Here is a 19483-nt window from a genome sequence, read left to right on the forward strand (position 1 = left end):
GTGTGTGCGGGCCTTCTGCCCTGCCAAGCACAGCAGCGGTAAAGATCTGCTCAGTAATTACTACAGCAATGAATTCCTGCATTTCATCATTTGTAAGGGGTCTCAGGACTGCTGCGCTGCAAAGTGGTCCTTCTGTGTAGGGTGGGGCATCAGCAAATGGTGAGAGCAGCAGCGGTCACACAGAGGCTCCTGAGATGTGCTGCAGCCTTCTCAGTCACCTGTTGCTGGATCTCTGGCAGCGCGCTGGACCAGGGAATTCCTTCACCCTTGCACTGGTTCTGCTTCGGAGGTGAGCCATTCAGACATGGCGCTCTCTGCATCAGATTGATACAGGGAGCGGGCATGAGTTCGGCCCCTTCATTTGGTTCATCATGTCACGTTGGTCAGCATGATTCTTGGCGAATCGTCACAAGCTCTGGTGTGTGATGACAGGTTGCTGAGGGCTGACAGGAGGGCTACGCAGCTGCGAGCTTTTGATGTGCTTTATAACATGTCCCTGAACTGCGAAATCCTATCTCCAGGCTCAAAGGACAATACCTCTCCTTCTGTCCAGGTGCAGCAAATCCTACACAGTACTCAGTGTCTGTACTTGTTAACGGGCAAGTACTCACTATCCACATACTCATGTGCAGCATGCATCTCAGGGGCCGGATGTGGAGCTTGTGGCCGTCTTCTCCGATGAATCTTTTGACAATGCACACAGCCCTCTGCAGACCAGAAATGAGCAGACAAAGCAGATAAAGACCTGGCTGAGGATGCTGCTGTTTGAGCTGCTGCTGTTTCTGGCCCAGGTAGGCCGCTTCCCATCGCATGCTTACCACATCTGCAATGATGTGACTTTGCCGTATCTGCTTTATTTGCTGGGTGGTGTGCAGAACAAGGCAACCAGTGAGGAGCTTTGGCAAGCCGCAGTCGGCTGTCTGTGCCATCTGTGCTCAAGCGGAGGGGATCTGAAACGAGAGTGGCTGCAGCCCATGCCACCCCGAGCAATGGCTGCAATCCTCCGCTGCAGCAGCCAACATCACTGGTGTGCCACTAGCTCAGCGTCTACACCTTTGCTGTCCACAGGATTCAGGCTGTATGCTGAAGGTCAAATCAAATGAAAACTTGCTGGGGTACTTGCAGGCCGGACAGCCTCCATACCCAGCTGGTCAGGTTGACGACCAACCTGCTGTATGTGGAAGATGACAGCCCAGCAGCAGACAGGAAGGGCAGCAGCCAGCAGCCAGAGGGCGGACTGGAGAATGCAGACAGCATCCCCGACAGCAACTCTGATGGCGGCCTGTCCTTCAAGACCGCCGCCACAGACTCCGAGCCAGCAGCCGCGCAGCCGTGCAGCCATGCCGGCCTGCGCCTGTCCCTCGCCCGGCTGCAGGCATTTGGGGGGGTTGAAGAGGTGGCGCGGCACTTCCGAGCTGCAGCCTCTCGGGAGGCCCGCCGTAACCTACTGTGCATCCTGCTGGACTGCATCGTCGCCCGTCTCTGCAAGGTGGTAATCACCTTCTTGATGTTTTGCTGAATCAAATCAGCTGATGAAAGGTGAAAAGGAAATTCAGTTGCAAGCTTATGTAACCCAGAGATGGTGTGAGAATCGGTGAGGCAAGTTCAGCTCAGCAGGAGATACCCGAGATCTCAACTGGTGACACCGTGCACGCTGAAAGAAATGTCAGAACATTGATCATTTGGTAACCATCCCTGGGAAAGAGTGGCTTGGTTGCAAGATGTTATGCACATCTTTCTGCATGCCACTCAGGGGTTGCACGAGGAGGCTAACGACATCTCACAGCTCCTTGAGGGTCCCGAGGATGCTTTGCTCATTTGCCGCATGATGGCCGCCAGCGATGTGGCAGATGCCCTCAGCGCGGCGTTCCTCTGCGGCCTTCCCGGCTTTGCGCTCCCCATTGCCTCCAGCCTCAGCCTGCCGGTGCTATTCCTCCCTTCTTGCAAGGTCGCCCATTGCTTTGCGCTGCTGCTAGCGATGACACATGATGACACAAAGTACAGCGACTTCAAAGACAGTCCGTCGGCGCTATCTGCAAAGCCACCCACACGTCTTGCATGCAATGCAACTCATTCCAATCCACTTTTGCCTTAAAGGTGTCATGGCATCACCTGGTGTCGCTGGAGTGGGGTGACAAAGCTCGAGCTGCATGTGCGCAGGCGTCGATGCAGGAGAGCGAGGCAGAGCGGATGCAGGCAGCAATAAGGCTGGTGCTGGAACAGGCGGAGGCCCTGGCAGTCAGCACTGCAGCCGGCGAGCTCACGCCTGCGCTGCTGCCTGCACTCACCCACACGCTGGCCGGCGTCAGCAGCGCAGCCGCCGCCTCGCAGGGCGCCAACGGCGTCTGGGCGTGCCTGACCGACCTCTTCTGCAGCCCGGATCCCCGCTCTGCCCAGGTCTGCTAAGCCCGCTAGATCTGAGCTCCACATACGTGCTGGGTCTGTATGGATGTTGCCTGCACGTCTCTGAGTGCCATCATTGCTATAATCAGCATGATGTTGTACAGTTTTGATAGTGGGCGGGCACCTGACCAGCAGAGTTATGGTGCAGCTTGCGGAGTCATGGCTGCTCCGCCTGCTGGTGGCTGCGGCAGAGAGGCATCTGCAGGAGCATGAGGAGGCAGTCGCACCGGCCCTTCTCCCAGTGCCGCCGGGCACCGGCTCAGACAGCATTGGGTGAGATCCTCCTCCTCACCCTCTGAGTCCCATCATCATCTGCACCTTGTTGCATTGAAGCTATGATCAGCCACACTTTGTAAGCTTCATGATGTTGTGAGCAGACCAAGATCAGGGCATATTATGGCTGCAGGCTTCAGCAGGAGCAGTTGGCTGATGTGCTCCAGCACATACTGGACAAGGCCACTCCAAGGGTCAACACGGTAGCGCGGCTGGTGAGGGTGGTGTGGCGCCTGCTGCTGGTCGTGAAGCAGCGCTGCAGCCTGACGCACAGCGTCTCCATGGAGCTGACCTCCCCGCCCATCTCGCCGCCCTTCCTGCGCAGCCTCCGCGGCGCCGCGCGCAGCATCTGCACTCCCAGGCACGGCCCACTCCCGAATAAGTCCAGAGCATCCTTTGGAAATGTCCACCAGGTCGTATCAATACATCGAGGACGTTCACCTTACTTCTTACATACTAATTGCTTATTTACTGCTCACTTACCTGATAATGGCGTCAACGGATGTTGCATTGTGTTTCAAACGAGTGGCTTGTTTTTGTGTTCTGTATCAAAGTCGCGCTGTGTCAGCACTTATGTTCAAAGGATGGAGCAGTTTTTTGACAGGGCCGATTGCAAGGTCTCCAGGGCTGGTCCAGTCTGCACCTTATCTCGGCTCTGGGCAATCGAGGAACTAAACCTCTATTCAGCACGTGAGGGCGCTGCGCGCAGGCCGAGCACGGGCAAGGAGGGGAGCGGGCACCACCGCGTGCCGTCACTGGACGCAGCGCTGCGGCGGCTGCGGCTGTCCGACGAAACATACTACAGCGCGAGTGCCAGCGCGAGTGCTGACCAGGAGGTCCTCTCGATTCCCCCACTGCCGGCATCCGAGCGGCAGGCCTCGCGCTTCTCCCTGGACCCTGCTGCGTCCAACGGCGCCGCATCAGATGACACCGCGGCCACTGCATCGCCGGCAGACAAAGAAGACGAGGAGGAATCGGAGCCGGGGGATGAAGCTGGCGAGGCCGGTGTGGAGAAGCCCAGCCCACGTCCAGAGGGCGCCAGCATGGATCTTGCAGCCCGCGGAGACATGGCGAGGCAGGAACAGAAGAGCGAGGGCGACGCTCCTGACGGAGCTTCGGCTGCAGAGCCGGGCGCGGAAGTGCACGGCGGTGGCGCATCCGCGCGCAAGGTGCTGGTGACTGAGGAAGAGGAGCAGGGCGGTGAGGAGGAGGCCAGTGTATGGCACAGCTACAGCGCTGCAGAGCTCAGCCTGCCCACCCAGGCCGTGCTTGTCGACTGGCTCTTGGACGCGCCAGACATCTGCAGGTGAGCTGAATTCGCCTCTGTATTTTGTGCAGTGTGTTGCACGCTTCATAATACGCCAGAATTAGTCCCATGTCATACTGATTTTTGCTGATTATGGTGTCTGGTGTGCCTTCTGCAGGGAGGAGGCCTTCCTGGAGCTGGGCCGTCTATTGATCATCTCCCTGGTCTTGCCGGCGCAAGTGTCCTTCTCCCAGGCAAAATCCTTCTCACTGGACGCAGCCGCCGATCTGGACCCGCATGCTGACGTCATATCAGAGCAGAATGCTGTCGGGTGCGCAGCATCCGACTAACCATTTTGCATCAAAGGATAGCTTGCACCCTCTTCGCTGTCCGTTGCTAAGCAGCTTTTACATACAGGGCTGAGCATGATATGTGTTTTGCAGGACGGTGGCTGCATTCCTGGCGGGCACTTTGGGCGTGCCGCATGATCTGCTGAGCAGCGTGTCCCCGGTGATGCTGGCCCACATATTCCAGAATATGCCACAGAGCAGCCCCAAAGAGGTAAGACCACACAGGCTCATTGCCATACAATGTCTTGCTCTATTACCCGCTGTGCGATCTGCACACAGAGCTGTCATTGACTTCAATGCCATCCCTGGGACAAGGCAGCCGGCGTGTGATTCAGTGTGTATGAGAATGCACATTTGCATGCAGGCCTGGTCAAGCACGACTCTGAGGGATGTCCGCGCAGCAGTGCTGCTGTTGCTGGCAGCGCGCTGCAAGGGCAGCCTAGAGGACACGGCAGCTATCGGCGGCAGCAGTTTCTTTGTGGGTGTGCTCAACGACAGGGATCCTCGTGTGCGCCACATCGCTGCCAGCTTCCTGCAGGTGTTGTCATCACATTCCATCACATTACATCCCAGCTGTTCCTCCCCTTGCCAATTTTTTGCATGTATCCCAGGCCTCTGCTTAATGATGCGGCATGTGCACTATCTATGTTTGTGTGGATAGGCGCATCAAGGATGACAGTGTGATGTAATAGGGTGCATGTGCATGCGCAGGCCCACTTCATGGCAAGTCAGCCAAGAGCATACAGGCGGGGTCTGAGGCAGCTGGTGATCCAAGCGCAGCAGAACGCAGAGGATCGGCTGTGCAATGCTTTTCTGCAGGTCTCCAGTCTGCTTGATATGCGCCTTGTGGATCCGGCAGCATGACGGTTGTGGCAAGTCCCATAATATGGGCTTGTCTGCCAGTTCATGATGTGTATGTGGTGGTCAATTTTCAAGATGCATTCTAGACTATCATCTCTTAGTATGTTGCTATTGCAGTGCACTAGGTAGTCACTGTCTGCTTTTGACTTTGTGTAAGTGTGTATGTATCTTAGCCAGCTTGTCTCTAGGTAGGTGACGTTTTGAATATACGATACATGTATGATCATCATTACAGGCGTGCATGCCGAAACTAGATAGTTTCGTAGACGATATGAGGCAATCTTGAAGATGCGTTCCAGTAATATACATGCAGCACTGTCAGGTTCAAAAGACACATTTCAATGTCTCTCTTGACAGTGCTGATTTCAGTCAACGCACTGCAATTCCACACACATGTGGGCCGATCAGGCCAAGGCCTGGCACTGAAAAGTGTCTCTCCTGCTCCAGCGTGGAGAACTCGATCCCAATCTTTTCAAGTGGGTCCCTGTGCACCGGCAAATTTGCGTCCTTCAACCTTCGTCGTGTGTGTAATTGCACCTTTCCTCCCCTGCCTGTGCTGGTGTGGACCAGCAAACCCTTACAGACAAAGCAGCAAACCCCCACAGCCGCTCCTATTCTGGGCTGTCTCACCAAGGAATGAAAATCACCTGGTGAGATTGCAGCCATCAGCCAGTGCTTGTTGCAGAGGATTCAACACCGCTTGGGTCAGCCGCAAGAACGGGTGCTCTTGCCCAGCAGCTACATGCTCCAGAAAAAGCAATTTTCCTCCCGGCTTTAGAACCCTGTGCATCTCCCGGACGGCTGCTTGTACATCTGCGACGGAACAGAGTACCTGTTGCAGCCAGCCAACATGCCGAGTCACCTTGTCAGCTGCAACAGTCACAACATGCATTCGAGGGCAGGCTGGCGTGTCACTTCTGGAGTTTCATGGCAGCTGGAGGACATGAAGGGGCCCACCAATGTGCAAACCACTCTGTCAAATGTGCTCTCTGGGAAGGGCAGCTCTTCGGCAACCCCGTTGACCAAATTTAGACTCCTCAGCCCATGCTGTGCGGCGTTGGCACGGGCATATGGCCACATTTCTGGATTTGGGTCCACAGCAGTCACGTCCAAATCCTACTGTGCATAAAACAGTGTGCAATTCTGCAACTAGCACAGATCAGATCCACGGCTTCAACAGGACGGAGAATAGTCCAATCACCTGGAAGTACTGCGCATTTGGCAGCGTGCCAGCACCAACATCCAAGATGCTCACTGAACTTTGGTCTGTTGGTATGAAGGTTTTGAACAGATCTGTCCTCACAGGGCCCACAAGCTCCTCATATTCCTCTTCGAATTGGCTCATGTTCCATGCAAAGTACTTATCATACCACTGCATTCGACTCCTGCTCTGACAGAGACCACAGCTGCAAGACATGCCTACAGCACAGAAGCCAAAGGACTTCATGAGAGCAGCCCCGACAAACGAAGGCAATTTTGCAACATGAAATTGATAGAAGACAAGATGGGTAGCCCATGCCTAGAAGAGCACGTCTGCTTGTGCCAAGGCATGAGATCTGTGTCGGCCTGGCAATAGTGTTGCGGACTCTCGACCTCTGAATGCCAATGGCTTTTGCAACATCTCGATTTGGTTGGGGTGTCCTAGTGTAATTGTGTGTAGATAAGCCGAGGATCATTGTGTATTGTTGGCATCAACGCATCCTAGATCAGCCAGTGAGTCACCTACCGTGAAGGGCGATCAATTCGACGATGCCAAGACAGATTATATCTAGAAATGATCACGACCCCGAATTTTTCAGCTCATACTCGGCCTTATTCTTCCAAATTCATGTCTGAATAGCGCTCTCTGATTGGCTCGAGGAAGCTGCAAAGGGATTTAATCATACACAGACGATGTCTCATGCAAATGCGCTCCTCTGGTGTTTGAGATGAATCTGACGCAGTTGATATATACGAAATGCTTATAAGAAAGCCTCGCTGCACTTTGGAAGCGATCGGTGCTGAATATTGTTTGCTGAAGGTACCAGACATTACGGATTGTCTCCGGCATGGAGCAAACCACAGACAAACTCTGCATTCCTGGACATGATGACCCAGCAGATATCAGTGCAACTCGCTCTTCAAAAAGCATACATTGGGACGAGGGTAACACATCAATAGACTAACCTCCCCCTCGTACGAGATCTCATAGAACGTGTTGGGTATATTAGTGTGAATAAGGGCTCATGTTGGCAACTGAAGAGTGATAGAACTTCTCTTCGACAGCTGATCAGACTTCCTGCCGTATGACCAGTCTCTGCAAATTACAACCTGTGTCTTGTGTCCATGCAGCAAACTTAGAAGAGAACGAGAAAATAAAAGCAGAACTTATGCCTACGAAGATCAATGAGCCAAAGACTCCTTATCATGCACCTCTCGGGGAGAGCGATGATCCTGACGAAGGTACGACCCATGCAAGGCCTACTGGACACTTGCTGTGCACACCATCGTGCTTTCAGTGACACATCGTGACTACAGGGGGAATGTACAGGTGCTGCAGACATGGCGCCTCTGACTCTGGAGGATGATTATGCACGAACCCCTGCCGGTAGCCTGTCCAGGTGTGCTTTCAACTGGCTTACTGCTGATAGCTCAAAATAAAAGTTCCTTGCCATGGAAAAACAGCGTGCAGCGGGCAGTCTGCGATATGTCAGATCCTCACATGCAGTGTCGCTGCAGGTCATCGGCGGACAGGACAAGAAACACCGCGCACATAACAATCGCAGAGGCGTCCACGCGGTTGGAGGAGACTCGGAGGCAGGAGGCAGCAGAGCCATCCATGTCAAGGTCCAGCGGCGGGTACTCCAGCGGCCCAGACCGGGGCTATTCCAGTGGGGCAGAGCGGTGCGGCTACACCAGCAGCGATGGCGAGGGGCTGACCTCGGAGGCCAAGAGCCTCAAGCGGAGGCGCTTTGAGCAGCACCGCAAGCAGCACTACAACATGAAGGCCGCCCTCCAAACGTGCGCAAACCTGTGCTTGCTAATCGCTTGCTCTGCTTTGACGTCTGCGTTCCCCTTTTTTTTGATGTCTTCATGTGCAAGACTGCTGCTTCTTGAGTGTGCATTGAGTATAGCAATTAAAATGGTATGATTGATATCTGCATGTTGGTCAGATCTGAAGGAGCGGAGATGGTGCTTTGCAGGGGGAAGAAACTGGCGGAGCAGGATCTGACAATGGCAGGTGTCATCGATGGTCAAGGGGCAACATCAAAACGCATGGGAATGCCTGAAGGCTTGAAATGATCCTTGCAGAGTATAGCTGTCATGTGCCGTGCCAAGCTGTCCATGCTTATCTGAAAAAGCCCTCTTGGAGCGGAGAGCTGAGCAAGTCTGACAAGCTGCACATAAACGCTGTACATTAGTATTACGTGCGCTTTTTATGCCAGCGAGTCTCACATGTGCATAAGGACCTCTGCCTGGTGTCTGTTGCAGTCTGGCGCTCCAGAGGCTTTCAATATGTGATCTAGAATGTTGAATACTCGACTTGCAGAATTATTAAAGACCAAATCAATGTGTCTTACACGGGTGGTGACATGTAACCAGAAATTAAAGGTGCTCACTCAATCCTGATGTGATGACAGCAATTACACCGTGAATTCATGCCTTTCAGGCTTCTGTGTACACTACCAGTAAATGCTTCGACAGGTGCAACGATACGATCTACAGACATGCACTACGGCACTGTATTGACAAACGCAGTGTACATGTTGATTGGCTGCCTGCTAAGTTCTATACATCCGACAACCACGACTTCACTTATTTCAGGCTTTTCAAGCCTTTCGACCAGCTACCCACTTCAACAACAGTCCTTCTATAGAAGCCACAGCATGCTTTTCACTTGCGGCGGTTGGTCCTGACATGCTTGCGCTCGTTGGGATTGTGCTTCCACACGGCCAGAGCGGCAGCGGCAGCCTTCACGTGCGCGGGCAGCGCCGCGTTCCTCTGGTGCCATGTCTCCACGCCAAATTCGGGCGCGAATGGGTCCGCGGCCGCCTTCTTCTTGGCTCTCAGCTGCGGCACGCGCTGCAGCAGCACGTCCTCCCTCAGAATGGGGTCCTTCCGGTTCTTGCCGCCCTGCGCACCACAACACAGACGCCAGTGTCAAAACCGGCAAATACTGTTGCAACGCCTCTTCTGTGCCCCTTGTCAGGGACTCTGCTGCTTTAAGAGATCATTTATCAAATCTGATGGTAAGCTGTTCCTTTAGATGTCTCAAATATTCCTCACGCCACGCATGGAAACGCTCAGAACATGGCCCAGGATGATTAACGGTGAGAGCGGGTAATTGGAGAGGCATGAGAGAATGTGGACCTTGGGCTTGGGCAGAGGAAAGCGGGTGCCGCGCAGGATGTGCTTCTTGCGCACGCCGTACTGCTCTGTGCCCTGCGGGCCCACAACCACCTCCACCTTCTGCAGCGCCGCATTTCCACAGCTGCCACAGAACAGACGGCCCACCTCCTGCGCATGCACACCCACCACTGCTTCACAAACATGACACCCCCAAACAAACTATCACAGTCCTTCATCCTGTGCACAGACACGGCCCTGCCAAGCACCACACAAGCAGATGCTATATAGAGTGAGGAATACAGGGTTGAATGGGTATTAGAGTAGCAGGACAGGGGCAGGCAGAACTGACCTTGGAGACCTGGGAGCAGGCGGTGCAGCGCAGAGCCCAACGGCGCGTCTGCTGGATGAGGCGGCCATCGGGGGAGGCCAGCCGCAGGCCCATCTGCAGGATCACGTTCTGCATGGCAAAGTCCCCCGTCACACACACCACGCTCGATGTGCTCGCCTCGCTCGGCTCCTCCTGCTGCTCGTTTTCCTCATCCTCATTGTCCTCGCTGTCTTCACCATGTGATGCCTCCTCATCTGCTGCCTCGTCTGCACCTGCTCCCTCCTCATTTCCTGACGCAAGCCAGGTATGTCTATCAGCAAGATCCCATGTTCTTTAGCACCAGATTGCAACAGTAGACCTGCCACTGTACCAGGAGAGCAATCTTCCACAGATGAACAACATGGTCCATTTGCTGATGGTACACAGGGGAGGTTGACAACACACCATCATCTGATATTGATGCATCGTCGGCCGCGTCCCCCTGTGTGCTGTCTGGCGGCTGGCTTGCTGCTTCTGCACTGCTGTTGGCGGCAAGACGAGCCTCATACTTGGACTGCTTGCGCCTGCGCCGACGAGCTGCATTTGCGCTGACGGCCGCCACTTCCCAATCTCCATCATCCTGCTGCACCTCATCAGCCGCCCCCTGCTCTGCTGTGTTGCCCTCCGCAGCCTCCCCATCGCTGCGCTCTCCCGCATAGCTGCTGTCCTCCAGATTCAAAGCTTCGATCTCGGAGCAGATCTTGCTCTCGCCTGTGCATGCGCCAGTCGCCCATCCATCAGATGTGCTTCACAAGCAGCATACAAGAAAGCATTCAAGATGACTCAGCAGACTTGAAGGGATACATCTGGCAGGAGGATACCTTGGCTCTGCTGACTGTCCTGGGTGGCCTGGTCGAGGGCATCCCAGTCCGCGCCTTCCTCGCCCCAACCAGGCAGCTTCTTCACACTAACGCTGGCCTTGGAGTGGACCCGCGGAGGAGGGGGTTTGCTGCGCAGGTTGGTGTGCCCATGTGCGGCCACCTCCAGGGTGTGCGCCAGCGCGATCAGCTTGATGTCCACCGTGGAAAGGGAGTGCAGCTCCCCGCTCTCCCGAGCGAAGGCCATCACTGCAGATACGGCAAGATGCTTCTGTGAGTGCCTCCGAGTTGAATGAAAAACAGGATGGGTGCGGACACTTGGTAGCAAGAAAGTTCAGACATAGAAGGTAATGAGAGGACGATAAATGAGGAAATTGACAGCTTTCTCTCTACGACTATGGCACTAGTAAAAGCCCCTTCAGTAAACCGAAGTACTAACCCAAGGCGGGCCAGCTTATAGGGGACGATCGAGCGTGAATTCATATGTTGTATGGGTTTTGACGCACCTGCTCGGACAGACTCCTCTGTGGGCTGGATGACCTTTATGGTCTGTGGAAAGGCCTCCAAATTCTCCCGAGACTTTTTATCCTTGATTTCCTGCAGCACCTCCGGGATGGTGCATATCTGATCTGCGATCCCATCCATGCGCATTCCAGCTATAATAGCATTTGCATCGATAACAGCCGTCGTGCTTTGCTGACTTACAGATGGTTCCGCCGTCTCTTGAACTGCAGCCAACTGCGGCTCTTTCTTAGCCACACTTGCCCACGACATTGGAACGAGCCTGCCCTTCTATCTCGATGCTCTGAACGTATGCCAGATCTTCAACTTAATTTTTCTTATTGAGGAAATTGCTGAGTGAGATTTGGAAACCCTGCAAAGCCCCATAGCAGACCCCAGACCCTGAAGACAGGCACGCCGTCGGTCTGAAAATTATGAAACATTAGACCATGCAACTTCTCACAAGAGCACCCACGCGTTTGCTGTGTGCTGCCTTACCTGATGCTTCGGACTCTCATATTTGCAAAGACTTTGCAACGCCATCTAGTTTCCAATTCACAGATCGCCAAGATGAGCACCATCAAGGTACTGTCGGATCTCTCCAAACACCCTAGATACCTGCGGTCCAGTGAACGTCTTATTTTAATTTATGTGAAGAATTGGCCGGAAAAGCAACGCGGTGTTTCTGATTTTCCTTGACATCCATTCTTGTACTAAAGCGTCCTTAAATATCGGGGTGATCGTGGGATGCCGTGATTGTAAGTATGCTCAAATTGAGCCTTACAAGGGATTGGCGGTTGATCTGAAGACGTCATTCTAAGTCGGCAAATTATTTAAGTGGAAAACGAATCCGATCACCGGCGAGCACCTGCTTTAGAGCACTTGAGGTCTTACCCACGTTTGTGCGTTGTCGCCTCGTTGACAGGTCGGAGACCAGCTGCCAGACGCCACCGTCTACGAGGGAACTCCTAAAGATGCCGTGAAGATCCGTGATCTTTTCGCTGGCAAGAAGGGTATCTTGTTTGGAGTGCCAGGTGTGGATCCTAGGGCAAAACAAACATGTCACTTTTTAGCTGCTCTGTTGACTGGACGGCACCTGAAGTGGAGTTTCTTTTTTTTTCACAGGGGCGTTCACTCCAGGCTGCTCGAAGACACACGTATGTTTCACACCCTTGAATCCCCCAATTTGACTTCCTGTATGAAAACTTGCATGCGCGTCCATCACAAGACCCAACAAAACTTGTCACATGCGTCTGTGGCCATTCTGGTACTTGTTGCACCGTGGATTGACAGGGTTAAGAGACCCTCCAGAACTGCTGGAAGGTGACGATTCTTGGTACATTTCGACGAATATCTGTACCCGCTCAATAGTTCGTTTTGTGTGCGCGCAGTTGCCAGGATACGTGGGAGACTATGACAAACTCACTAAGGCTGGTGCAGAATTGATTGCATGCGTCACTGTGAACGATGCCTTTGTGGCAGCAGCATGGGGCGAGGCAAACGGTGCTGATGGCAAGGTGCACATCCTCTTAATTAGTCTCCTCTGTCATCCATTTACATTGCGCTCGGCTTCTTCCATGAAAATGCTGTGACACACATATACCTTTGTGTGCTCATAACTCTGTGCTTTTCCAGGTCAAGATTCTGGCTGACCCCCATTTGGAGTTGACAAAGGTGAGTTCAGCCGAGCACTTCAATGCAAATTTTCTGGATATTTATTAAAGCATCGGCCTTCCCAATGGTGCATATAATGGCGCGCTTGGATCTGTGAGCCATTTGAGGCATAGGAAGGGGCTGCTGGAGTTGTCTGACTCGTACAAATTGTCATGCAGGGGCTTGGGCTGGTGCTTGATGCTGAGGGCATGCTGGGAACCAAGCGCTCGAAGAGGTACAGCGCAATTGTCAAGGACAACGTCATCACTCACCTCAATGTGGAGCCGGATGGCAGTGGTGCGTTGCCCATATCTCATTCATTTGCAGCGCATCTCATTTCTGAGCTGCATTGTTTTACAGGAACCTGAAGGTGCGCAGACTAAATTATTGTGGCGCCTGTTTCTGCAGGTCTCACATGCTCCCTGGCGAACGTTGTCCTGAACCAGCTGAAGGAGTAGGGTTGTTGGGAGTGGCCAGATAATTCTACGCGGGAAAACTTGCAGCCTGCTGCGGCCCTTCAAGCTCGGTGTTCAGACTTTGCATTGCAGCGATCAGTGAGTACGAGTGGTGGTCAAGGACACTAGAACTTCATCTGTCCTCTATAGTTTGGAGTTTGCGAGGCACCCTCTGTGGAAGGCCGCCATCTGTCAGACTGTTGGATTCAATTTGCAGGCGTTCTTGTCTATTTCAGATGGAAGTCGATGACACATGTGGTAGGTACTACTTAGTAAGACCTGGAAGTAGGCAGGTACTATATTCTGGACTCACATGGTGGGTCTTGCAGGTGACGAAAAGTTGCCGCTGTTGCATTTCTTCAGTGTAATCTGATCTTGCTGCATATTTCCAGATCTACAGCTACAGTGTTCATGACGCGCATGCACTGTTTCTATCAACATGATGATCATGCACCGCATGAACATGGCCACCATCATGGTGTGGGCCAAGTTTCCTTGCTTGTAGCAGCTCCTCAATGTATGCTTGTCATTGACAAGTTGTCAATTTAAAAAGGTTACTTAAATCGATATCGAAATGGATGCATCGTCAGCTGCCAATTTGCAAAGCCATAGGTAAATTGGGCGGCCGATAGGTGGTGGCGCCACCGTCACGGTGGCTGTTGCCGGCCGCGGCATATGCATGCACTGCATAGCTATGCACATGCGGCGTCAACTTGAGTGGTCCCCAAAAGCATGAATTTTTGGAGAATCATCACGTCACAGGAGCCTGATAATGCACGATTCCGTGACTTCTCATCTTCATTGCCTGTTTCATGATGAGTCATCGAGTCCAAGTGGCAGGTCCGAGCAGCTTCCTACCCTATGGAAAGCTTGCGGTCTTGTGTGATCTATTGTACCGATGATAGAAAATATCGAGACAGATCACGCTGCACGTCATTCCTGTCGACTCTGACGATTGATCGCAATATAAACAAACTTTGCAGCAGTTGCCATGCCTTGACATCAATCGCCTGCAGCCTTGGCAAGTTTGGCAACAGATCCCCAGGCTGTGTCCTTGTCGGTACAACTGACTGTTCATAATGTGCAGAAGAGATGTCTTGGGTGTACCAAGGGGCGGACAAATTCCCTGTCACCGACACCTGTTGGGGAGACCTCAGAGAATTACTCTTGTGTTGAGGATGCAACGCACTGCATCCAACAAGCATCCAACAGGGGAAAACAGAGCGAGGGTTGCGGCTGTCCAGCAGGTACGATTCCTCAGCAGATGTAAGGTGTGCTCAAGGCCTGAGTGGGTACTGGAGGCTGATCGTTACTTCCACCGCAGCTGATGAGGATAGATGAGGAAGGAGCATTTGTTGGACTGGTGGGCGGCTCACCCACTAGGACACAGCCACATGCCAGGAAGAATAGTCCATCTGCGCCTCTAGACAGCAGAGACGCCAGATTTGTAACAGAGCTGGTCTTTGGTGAGCTCTTGTAATGCTGCATTTTGTAACCTACCACCAATATCTGGAAATATCCAAGGTGTACCGTGCTCCAGTCTGTCCAGATTCATGGTGAGCAGCCTGTTGGGACTGCAACAGGTGTGACTCGATGGAGAAGGAGGTTGGATTGGCTGATCAGCCAGCTCAGACCAACAGGAGGGGCCCTGGATCCACAGCTCCTGCAGATACTCAGGCTGGGCATCTTTGAGCTCCTCGAGCTTAGAAAGCCGGACTGGGCAATCAATAGCCATGTCGACCTGGCAAAGGAACTAGTACGACCTGAGGCTGCTCGTCTTGTGAATGGTGCGCACATTGAGGACACCAGGTGTTGACTTGCAAAGCAGTTGCGTCTTTTTTGCAGAGCTGATGTGCCACATGGCAGATGATGCAGGAAGACAATACGGGCATTGCTGCTGCAGGGGTCTTGAGAAACTTGACGCGCATGCGCACCGCAAATGCGATTCCTAAGCCCAAGCTCGAGCCGGGGTTCAGTCAGAGTCAGCGGGCAGATGTCTTTGGCATCGCTGCCAGTCACCCCTCCTGGCTCGTTGAGCGCTGGATGCAGCGCTTTGGGGAGGCAGAGACTCTCAAGCTGCTGGCGAGCAACAACAGGTCCGCTGGGTTTTCTCGAGGTGTCTGAAGTAAGAGATGGTGACAGCTCTTTTATTATTGAGCACTCTGTACCTGCATAAGCATCTTGTGTACCTCTTTGCAGGCGGCCAGTGTACAGTCTCCGTGTCAACACCATGAAGGTGGACATTGGCGTTCTGGAACAAGAGCTGCAGGAAGGTGGTGTAGATGTGGAGCGATCGCCCTATTTGCCAGAGGAGTACTTGCGGGTACGTGACCTGCAAGACTCTAGCAATTCAGAATCGCCATTTTGGCTTTCCCAGGGCCCTACTGCTGATACGAGATGTACTCCAGCACACCAAGACGCCGCATGCCATCTCCTAAAAGCTTGCTTGGCATGCCACAGGTGAACAGCGGGCTTCAGGAGGTCCTGGGGCAAGGACTGCTCAAGGATGGGCTATGCCAGGTGAGCAGAGTGGCTGATCTGGAGGTTGCTACCAATAAGACAGAGTCTCCCCTGACCTGGTTGGGGCGCAACTTAGCAAGACCCGAAGATGTGGTTGTGGGGATGCAGGTGCAGGATGAGTCAGCGGGCATGGTGGTGTCGCTGCTGGATCCTCAGCCGGGCGAGCACGTGCTGGACGCGTGCGCTGCTCCTGGCGGCAAAGCGCTATTCGCGGCCGCCAGGATGCTGGGCAAGGTGCTTTGCAGCACCCTTGCTTTTTTCAACATGTGAAGTGAAAAGTGAGAACCAGGGAGGAAGAGAAGAGTAGGAATATAGCAATGGGAGAGATGGATTGCGTCAGTGGGGCTCCCTCACCGTCATCTCTGTTACCGCTTCAAATTTGTTGAGTGGAGAGAGTGTGAGATGGTGAGCTGCGCGCGCAGGGGCAGCTGGTGGCCAACGACGCTAACGCACGGCGGCTGCGGGGGCTGCCTGGCACTGCCGCGCGGCAGGGGTTGCCTGCCGGCTTCCTGACGGTGGGATCGGCAGATCTACGGGAGCAGTCCGGGCAACGCCACGTGCCCTTTGACCGCGTCCTGCTTGACGCGCCCTGCTCTGGGCTGGGCGTGCTTGCCAAGCGCGCCGACCTGCGCTGGCGCCGACAGCCGGCCGACATCCAGAGCAATGCGCTGCTGCAGGTCTGCTTTTTCCTGCCTCGTGGCTCAATGCTATGCGTGTCTCCACCTGACTGAGCCAGGTGATTATTGCTGGCTCGCATACTGCTGAGCATGAACACGTGCTCAGTGGGAGTGCGTGTTCTGCTGGTGAGCGCAGAAGCGGTGCATGGAAAGTTCTGACCTTAAGGAGAGCACCATGAACATTTGTGCAGGATGAACTATTGGACGCGGCTGCGCAGCTTGTGAGGCCTGGCGGCCTGTTGGTCTACAGCACGTGCAGCATCGAGCCAGAGGAGAATGACTTGCGCGTCGATGCGTTCCTTTCAAGGCATCCTGACTTCACTGCGGAGCCAGCCCCACCAGGTCTTCTGCCAGACAGCGTCCTTGATGACAATGGCTTCATGGCCACTTTCCCACATGTGCATGGCATTGATGGGGCTTTTGGTGCACGCTTACGGCGCAGGCAATGACTCTACTCGTTGAAAATTTACCAAGTCTGTAAACAATATGATACCATCTTAAAATGAGTTTGAGGACAGGTTGCTGACCTCAGGCTGCTCTCCTCTTGACACCACTCAACTATCTGCATCCTTTGAGAGTACGCTGTGTGTTCAAAGCTCTGCCCTCTCTCTTAGCAAGAGCTCTTTAGGCAATGCATTATACGCGATGCAATGCCATATGGCACAAGCATATTGTGGACAAAGCGCAGATGAGCAGCTAAAGAAACTTGTTGTTCTTCCAGAGACCATCATTGAGGTAGTGGACGTTCTCCACAGCAATGCCCTTGTTGATCTCCTTTATGTCCTTTGTGGACATCTTCGTGAGACCCACCGCCATTGCATGCTCCTTTCCTTCCGCGTAAATTGCGACAGGTGATTCGGCATCCACCTGACCATTCAATTCAGCACAAGTCAATCACCACACGCCAATGAGAAACTATTATGCACTTCATTATGTGCCAACAGGCTGTGCAAAGCTTCAGAAGAGCAGCAGCAAAGTCACCTCATCGTGAAGTGTTGCGCCAGGAGATGTGAGCCCAGGGCACATGATGTTTGCTCCGGACAGGACAAATTTTATGGCGCCTGTGTCTGCTCGTAGCTTTGGCATCATATCCGGGTACTTGTGAAGCAGTCTAAGAGTGGGAAACCAGTTGTCCTCTCTTTGGGCGAAGAACAGTGGCTCTCCATTGATGCAAATGACTTGCACTCTGTCAGGCCTGCAATAAAGCCACCATCACTCTCAAGACCCTAGCGTGTACTTTAAATGCATAGTATGCACGAATGATCGCCAAACGGACATGAGAAGCAATAATTGCAAAAAGAAGGCAGAAAGGGGCTCACAGTTTGGCGAGGATTGCCTGTTCCTTCTTTGGAAGAATGTCTTCAATGGCACCAGTCTCTTCCAGAATTGGATAAGTACTACATACTTTAGCTGCGCACAACAATGATATATCTCAGGTGTTGCAATATTCAGCCATTTATCTTCAGGATCAGCAATTAACTTGTTCCTGCAGCATGATGCTGAACTAACTTAGTATAGGTCTGATTGAAAAATTACCTCTGATGCCTCTTTGGATGGACGATTTCACCTGGTTTTGTGTCGAGACGTCCTCTGGGGTGAATTTCTTGAACATCACCTCATCAACGTTGCAAGTAATGCCTTCACCAGATCTTCGAATGCAAGGAATAGTTTACAGATCTCTCACGGACAGTCTTTGCGATCTAATGACGCTTTTAACCTGTAGAAGTGGACCATTTCACAAATGGGTTCTGCCGAGGGCGTCGTGTCGGTGTCTACAATGGCGTTCCATTGATCTCCATCGTCTTCTGCGTTCATGTTGAGATTGGGAAGAAATTTTTTCTCAATCACACCTTTTTGGCTCTACAAATCAATCGAGAACTATTTTGCCATCACCAGGTGTATTTCAACATCGCTCAAAGCATCGAAGCAGTCTCCACCGTTCACAGGTCTGTCGAGAACATGATCATTTTCAGGATTAATGCTGGAATCAGCCATCTGGTTGACAAGCAGCTGGTAGCAGATCCTAGAACGGGAAAATTGGAAGTTTTAAGCGTGAGTTGCATTCTCTATCAGACCCCTGTGACAAACTACTTACTCAACCCAATTTTTTGTTTTTTTCTGATTGAGGACTACTCATGTACTTGCATGTATGCTGAGGATGACGTCATTTCAAAGGCACCAAATAGCTTACATTTAATGCACTTGCTGCAACAGGACCAAGACAACCTGGTGCATTTGACCTGGACCGAGAGACTGCCAGATGGTGGAGCTCTGTACAGCGATGGAAAGCTGGTGGAGCCCGAAGTGGAGTGCATTGTCATGCCCGGAACGTCTGCAACTTTTGAATTGATACAGGGGAGGCGGGTCTGGGTGATGAAGTACGAAGAGCAGCAGTACTTTTTCTGGTGAGTCTCAGTGAGCTCTGGGATTGCAGGAGTTTGATTTCCAGTCAGACATTGGATCTCTAAAAGTACGATGGCTTCACAATCTGTGGTTGTGCTGTGGCAGGGCCCAGGAGCCTGATTCGAGTCAGGACAGCGTGGTTGCCGAGACAATAACAACCTGCCTCAATGCTGGGGGTGCAGGTGAGCAAAGAGCACCCCGCAATAAATTAATCTGGTTTGATACTATGGCGATGCTTGGGCAGGCCGCCAAAGAAATTCTGTCTGTCTGTGCAGCAGCTGAAAGTGATTCTGAGGATGAGGACACCGCCACAGCAGATGTACAACCCGAGATGAGCGGCCTTGTAGCCAAACGCCTGGCCGAGATGTTGGGGTGAGCAAGACTCTTGAATCCCTCACCAGATATCCAGGCTCATGCATTCGTCAGCCATTGACGCACCTCTAAGAGCTCAAGAGGGGATCAAATATAACAGGAGCATCCAGTGCCCGCCTCGGCAACCTGCGACATCATCGGCAGCTGCTGCGCCGTCGGCCAGCGCGCCTGCAGTGGACGCGAGAGCGTTGGCGGCAGCTCTGGGCAGCATCAGCAGCGGGCAGGTACAGATGCAGCGGGCTCCGGGCCCCAACC

The 19483-nt window shown here is 53.1% G+C and overlaps 6 protein-coding genes across 6 annotated transcripts; 4 read left to right on the forward strand and 2 right to left on the reverse strand.

Moving 5' to 3' along the window:
* Positions 1-388: 388 nt before the first annotated feature.
* On the forward strand, positions 389-5136 carry COCSUDRAFT_60940 (hypothetical protein; the record flags this gene model as incomplete). Its single annotated transcript, XM_005650423.1, has 13 exons — positions 389-418; positions 645-791; positions 876-1027; positions 1126-1492; positions 1754-1924; positions 2161-2397; positions 2552-2676; positions 2810-3058; positions 3386-3982; positions 4101-4253; positions 4366-4483; positions 4637-4810; positions 4984-5136. 13 exons carry the CDS (start codon positions 389-391, stop codon positions 5134-5136), a joined length of 2673 nt encoding a protein of 890 aa, XP_005650480.1.
* A 1949-nt stretch (positions 5137-7085) lies between these two features.
* Positions 7086-8734, forward strand: COCSUDRAFT_64907 (hypothetical protein). Its single transcript, XM_005650424.1, has 5 exons — positions 7086-7278; positions 7465-7575; positions 7664-7733; positions 7852-8133; positions 8316-8734. Exons 1-5 carry the CDS (start codon positions 7182-7184, stop codon positions 8413-8415), a joined length of 660 nt encoding a protein of 219 aa, XP_005650481.1. The 5' UTR covers positions 7086-7181; the 3' UTR covers positions 8416-8734.
* Positions 8735-9006: 272 nt separating this feature from the next.
* On the reverse strand, positions 9007-11477 carry COCSUDRAFT_27529 (hypothetical protein; the record flags this gene model as incomplete). Its single annotated transcript, XM_005650425.1, has 6 exons — positions 11154-11477; positions 10651-10896; positions 10235-10540; positions 9812-10080; positions 9484-9630; positions 9007-9246 (listed from the first exon to the last, which is right to left on the reverse strand). Exons 1-6 carry the CDS (start codon positions 11419-11421, stop codon positions 9007-9009), a joined length of 1476 nt encoding a protein of 491 aa, XP_005650482.1. The 5' UTR covers positions 11422-11477.
* Positions 11478-11634: 157 nt separating this feature from the next.
* Positions 11635-13642, forward strand: COCSUDRAFT_52624 (thioredoxin-like protein). Its single transcript, XM_005650426.1, has 7 exons — positions 11635-11733; positions 12074-12182; positions 12274-12305; positions 12540-12665; positions 12784-12822; positions 12981-13098; positions 13210-13642. Exons 1-7 carry the CDS (start codon positions 11650-11652, stop codon positions 13257-13259), a joined length of 558 nt encoding a protein of 185 aa, XP_005650483.1. The 5' UTR covers positions 11635-11649; the 3' UTR covers positions 13260-13642.
* A 941-nt stretch (positions 13643-14583) lies between these two features.
* Positions 14584-16902, forward strand: COCSUDRAFT_35465 (S-adenosyl-L-methionine-dependent methyltransferase; the record flags this gene model as incomplete). Its single annotated transcript, XM_005650427.1, has 8 exons — positions 14584-14722; positions 14840-15043; positions 15160-15352; positions 15456-15579; positions 15717-15776; positions 15885-16010; positions 16199-16453; positions 16645-16902. The coding sequence occupies 8 exons, from the start codon at positions 14584-14586 to the stop codon at positions 16900-16902; spliced, it is 1359 nt and encodes a 452-aa protein (XP_005650484.1).
* A 247-nt stretch (positions 16903-17149) lies between these two features.
* On the reverse strand, positions 17150-18065 carry COCSUDRAFT_12599 (hypothetical protein; the record flags this gene model as incomplete). Its single annotated transcript, XM_005650428.1, has 4 exons — positions 17150-17320; positions 17435-17648; positions 17773-17863; positions 17990-18065. 4 exons carry the CDS (start codon positions 18063-18065, stop codon positions 17150-17152), a joined length of 552 nt encoding a protein of 183 aa, XP_005650485.1.
* Between the last annotated feature and the right edge of the window lie 1418 nt (positions 18066-19483).

The sequence above is a fragment of the Coccomyxa subellipsoidea genome (genome assembly GCF_000258705.1).
Source record: "Coccomyxa subellipsoidea C-169, whole genome shotgun sequence".
Classification (NCBI taxonomy): domain Eukaryota; kingdom Viridiplantae; phylum Chlorophyta; class Trebouxiophyceae; family Coccomyxaceae; genus Coccomyxa; species Coccomyxa subellipsoidea.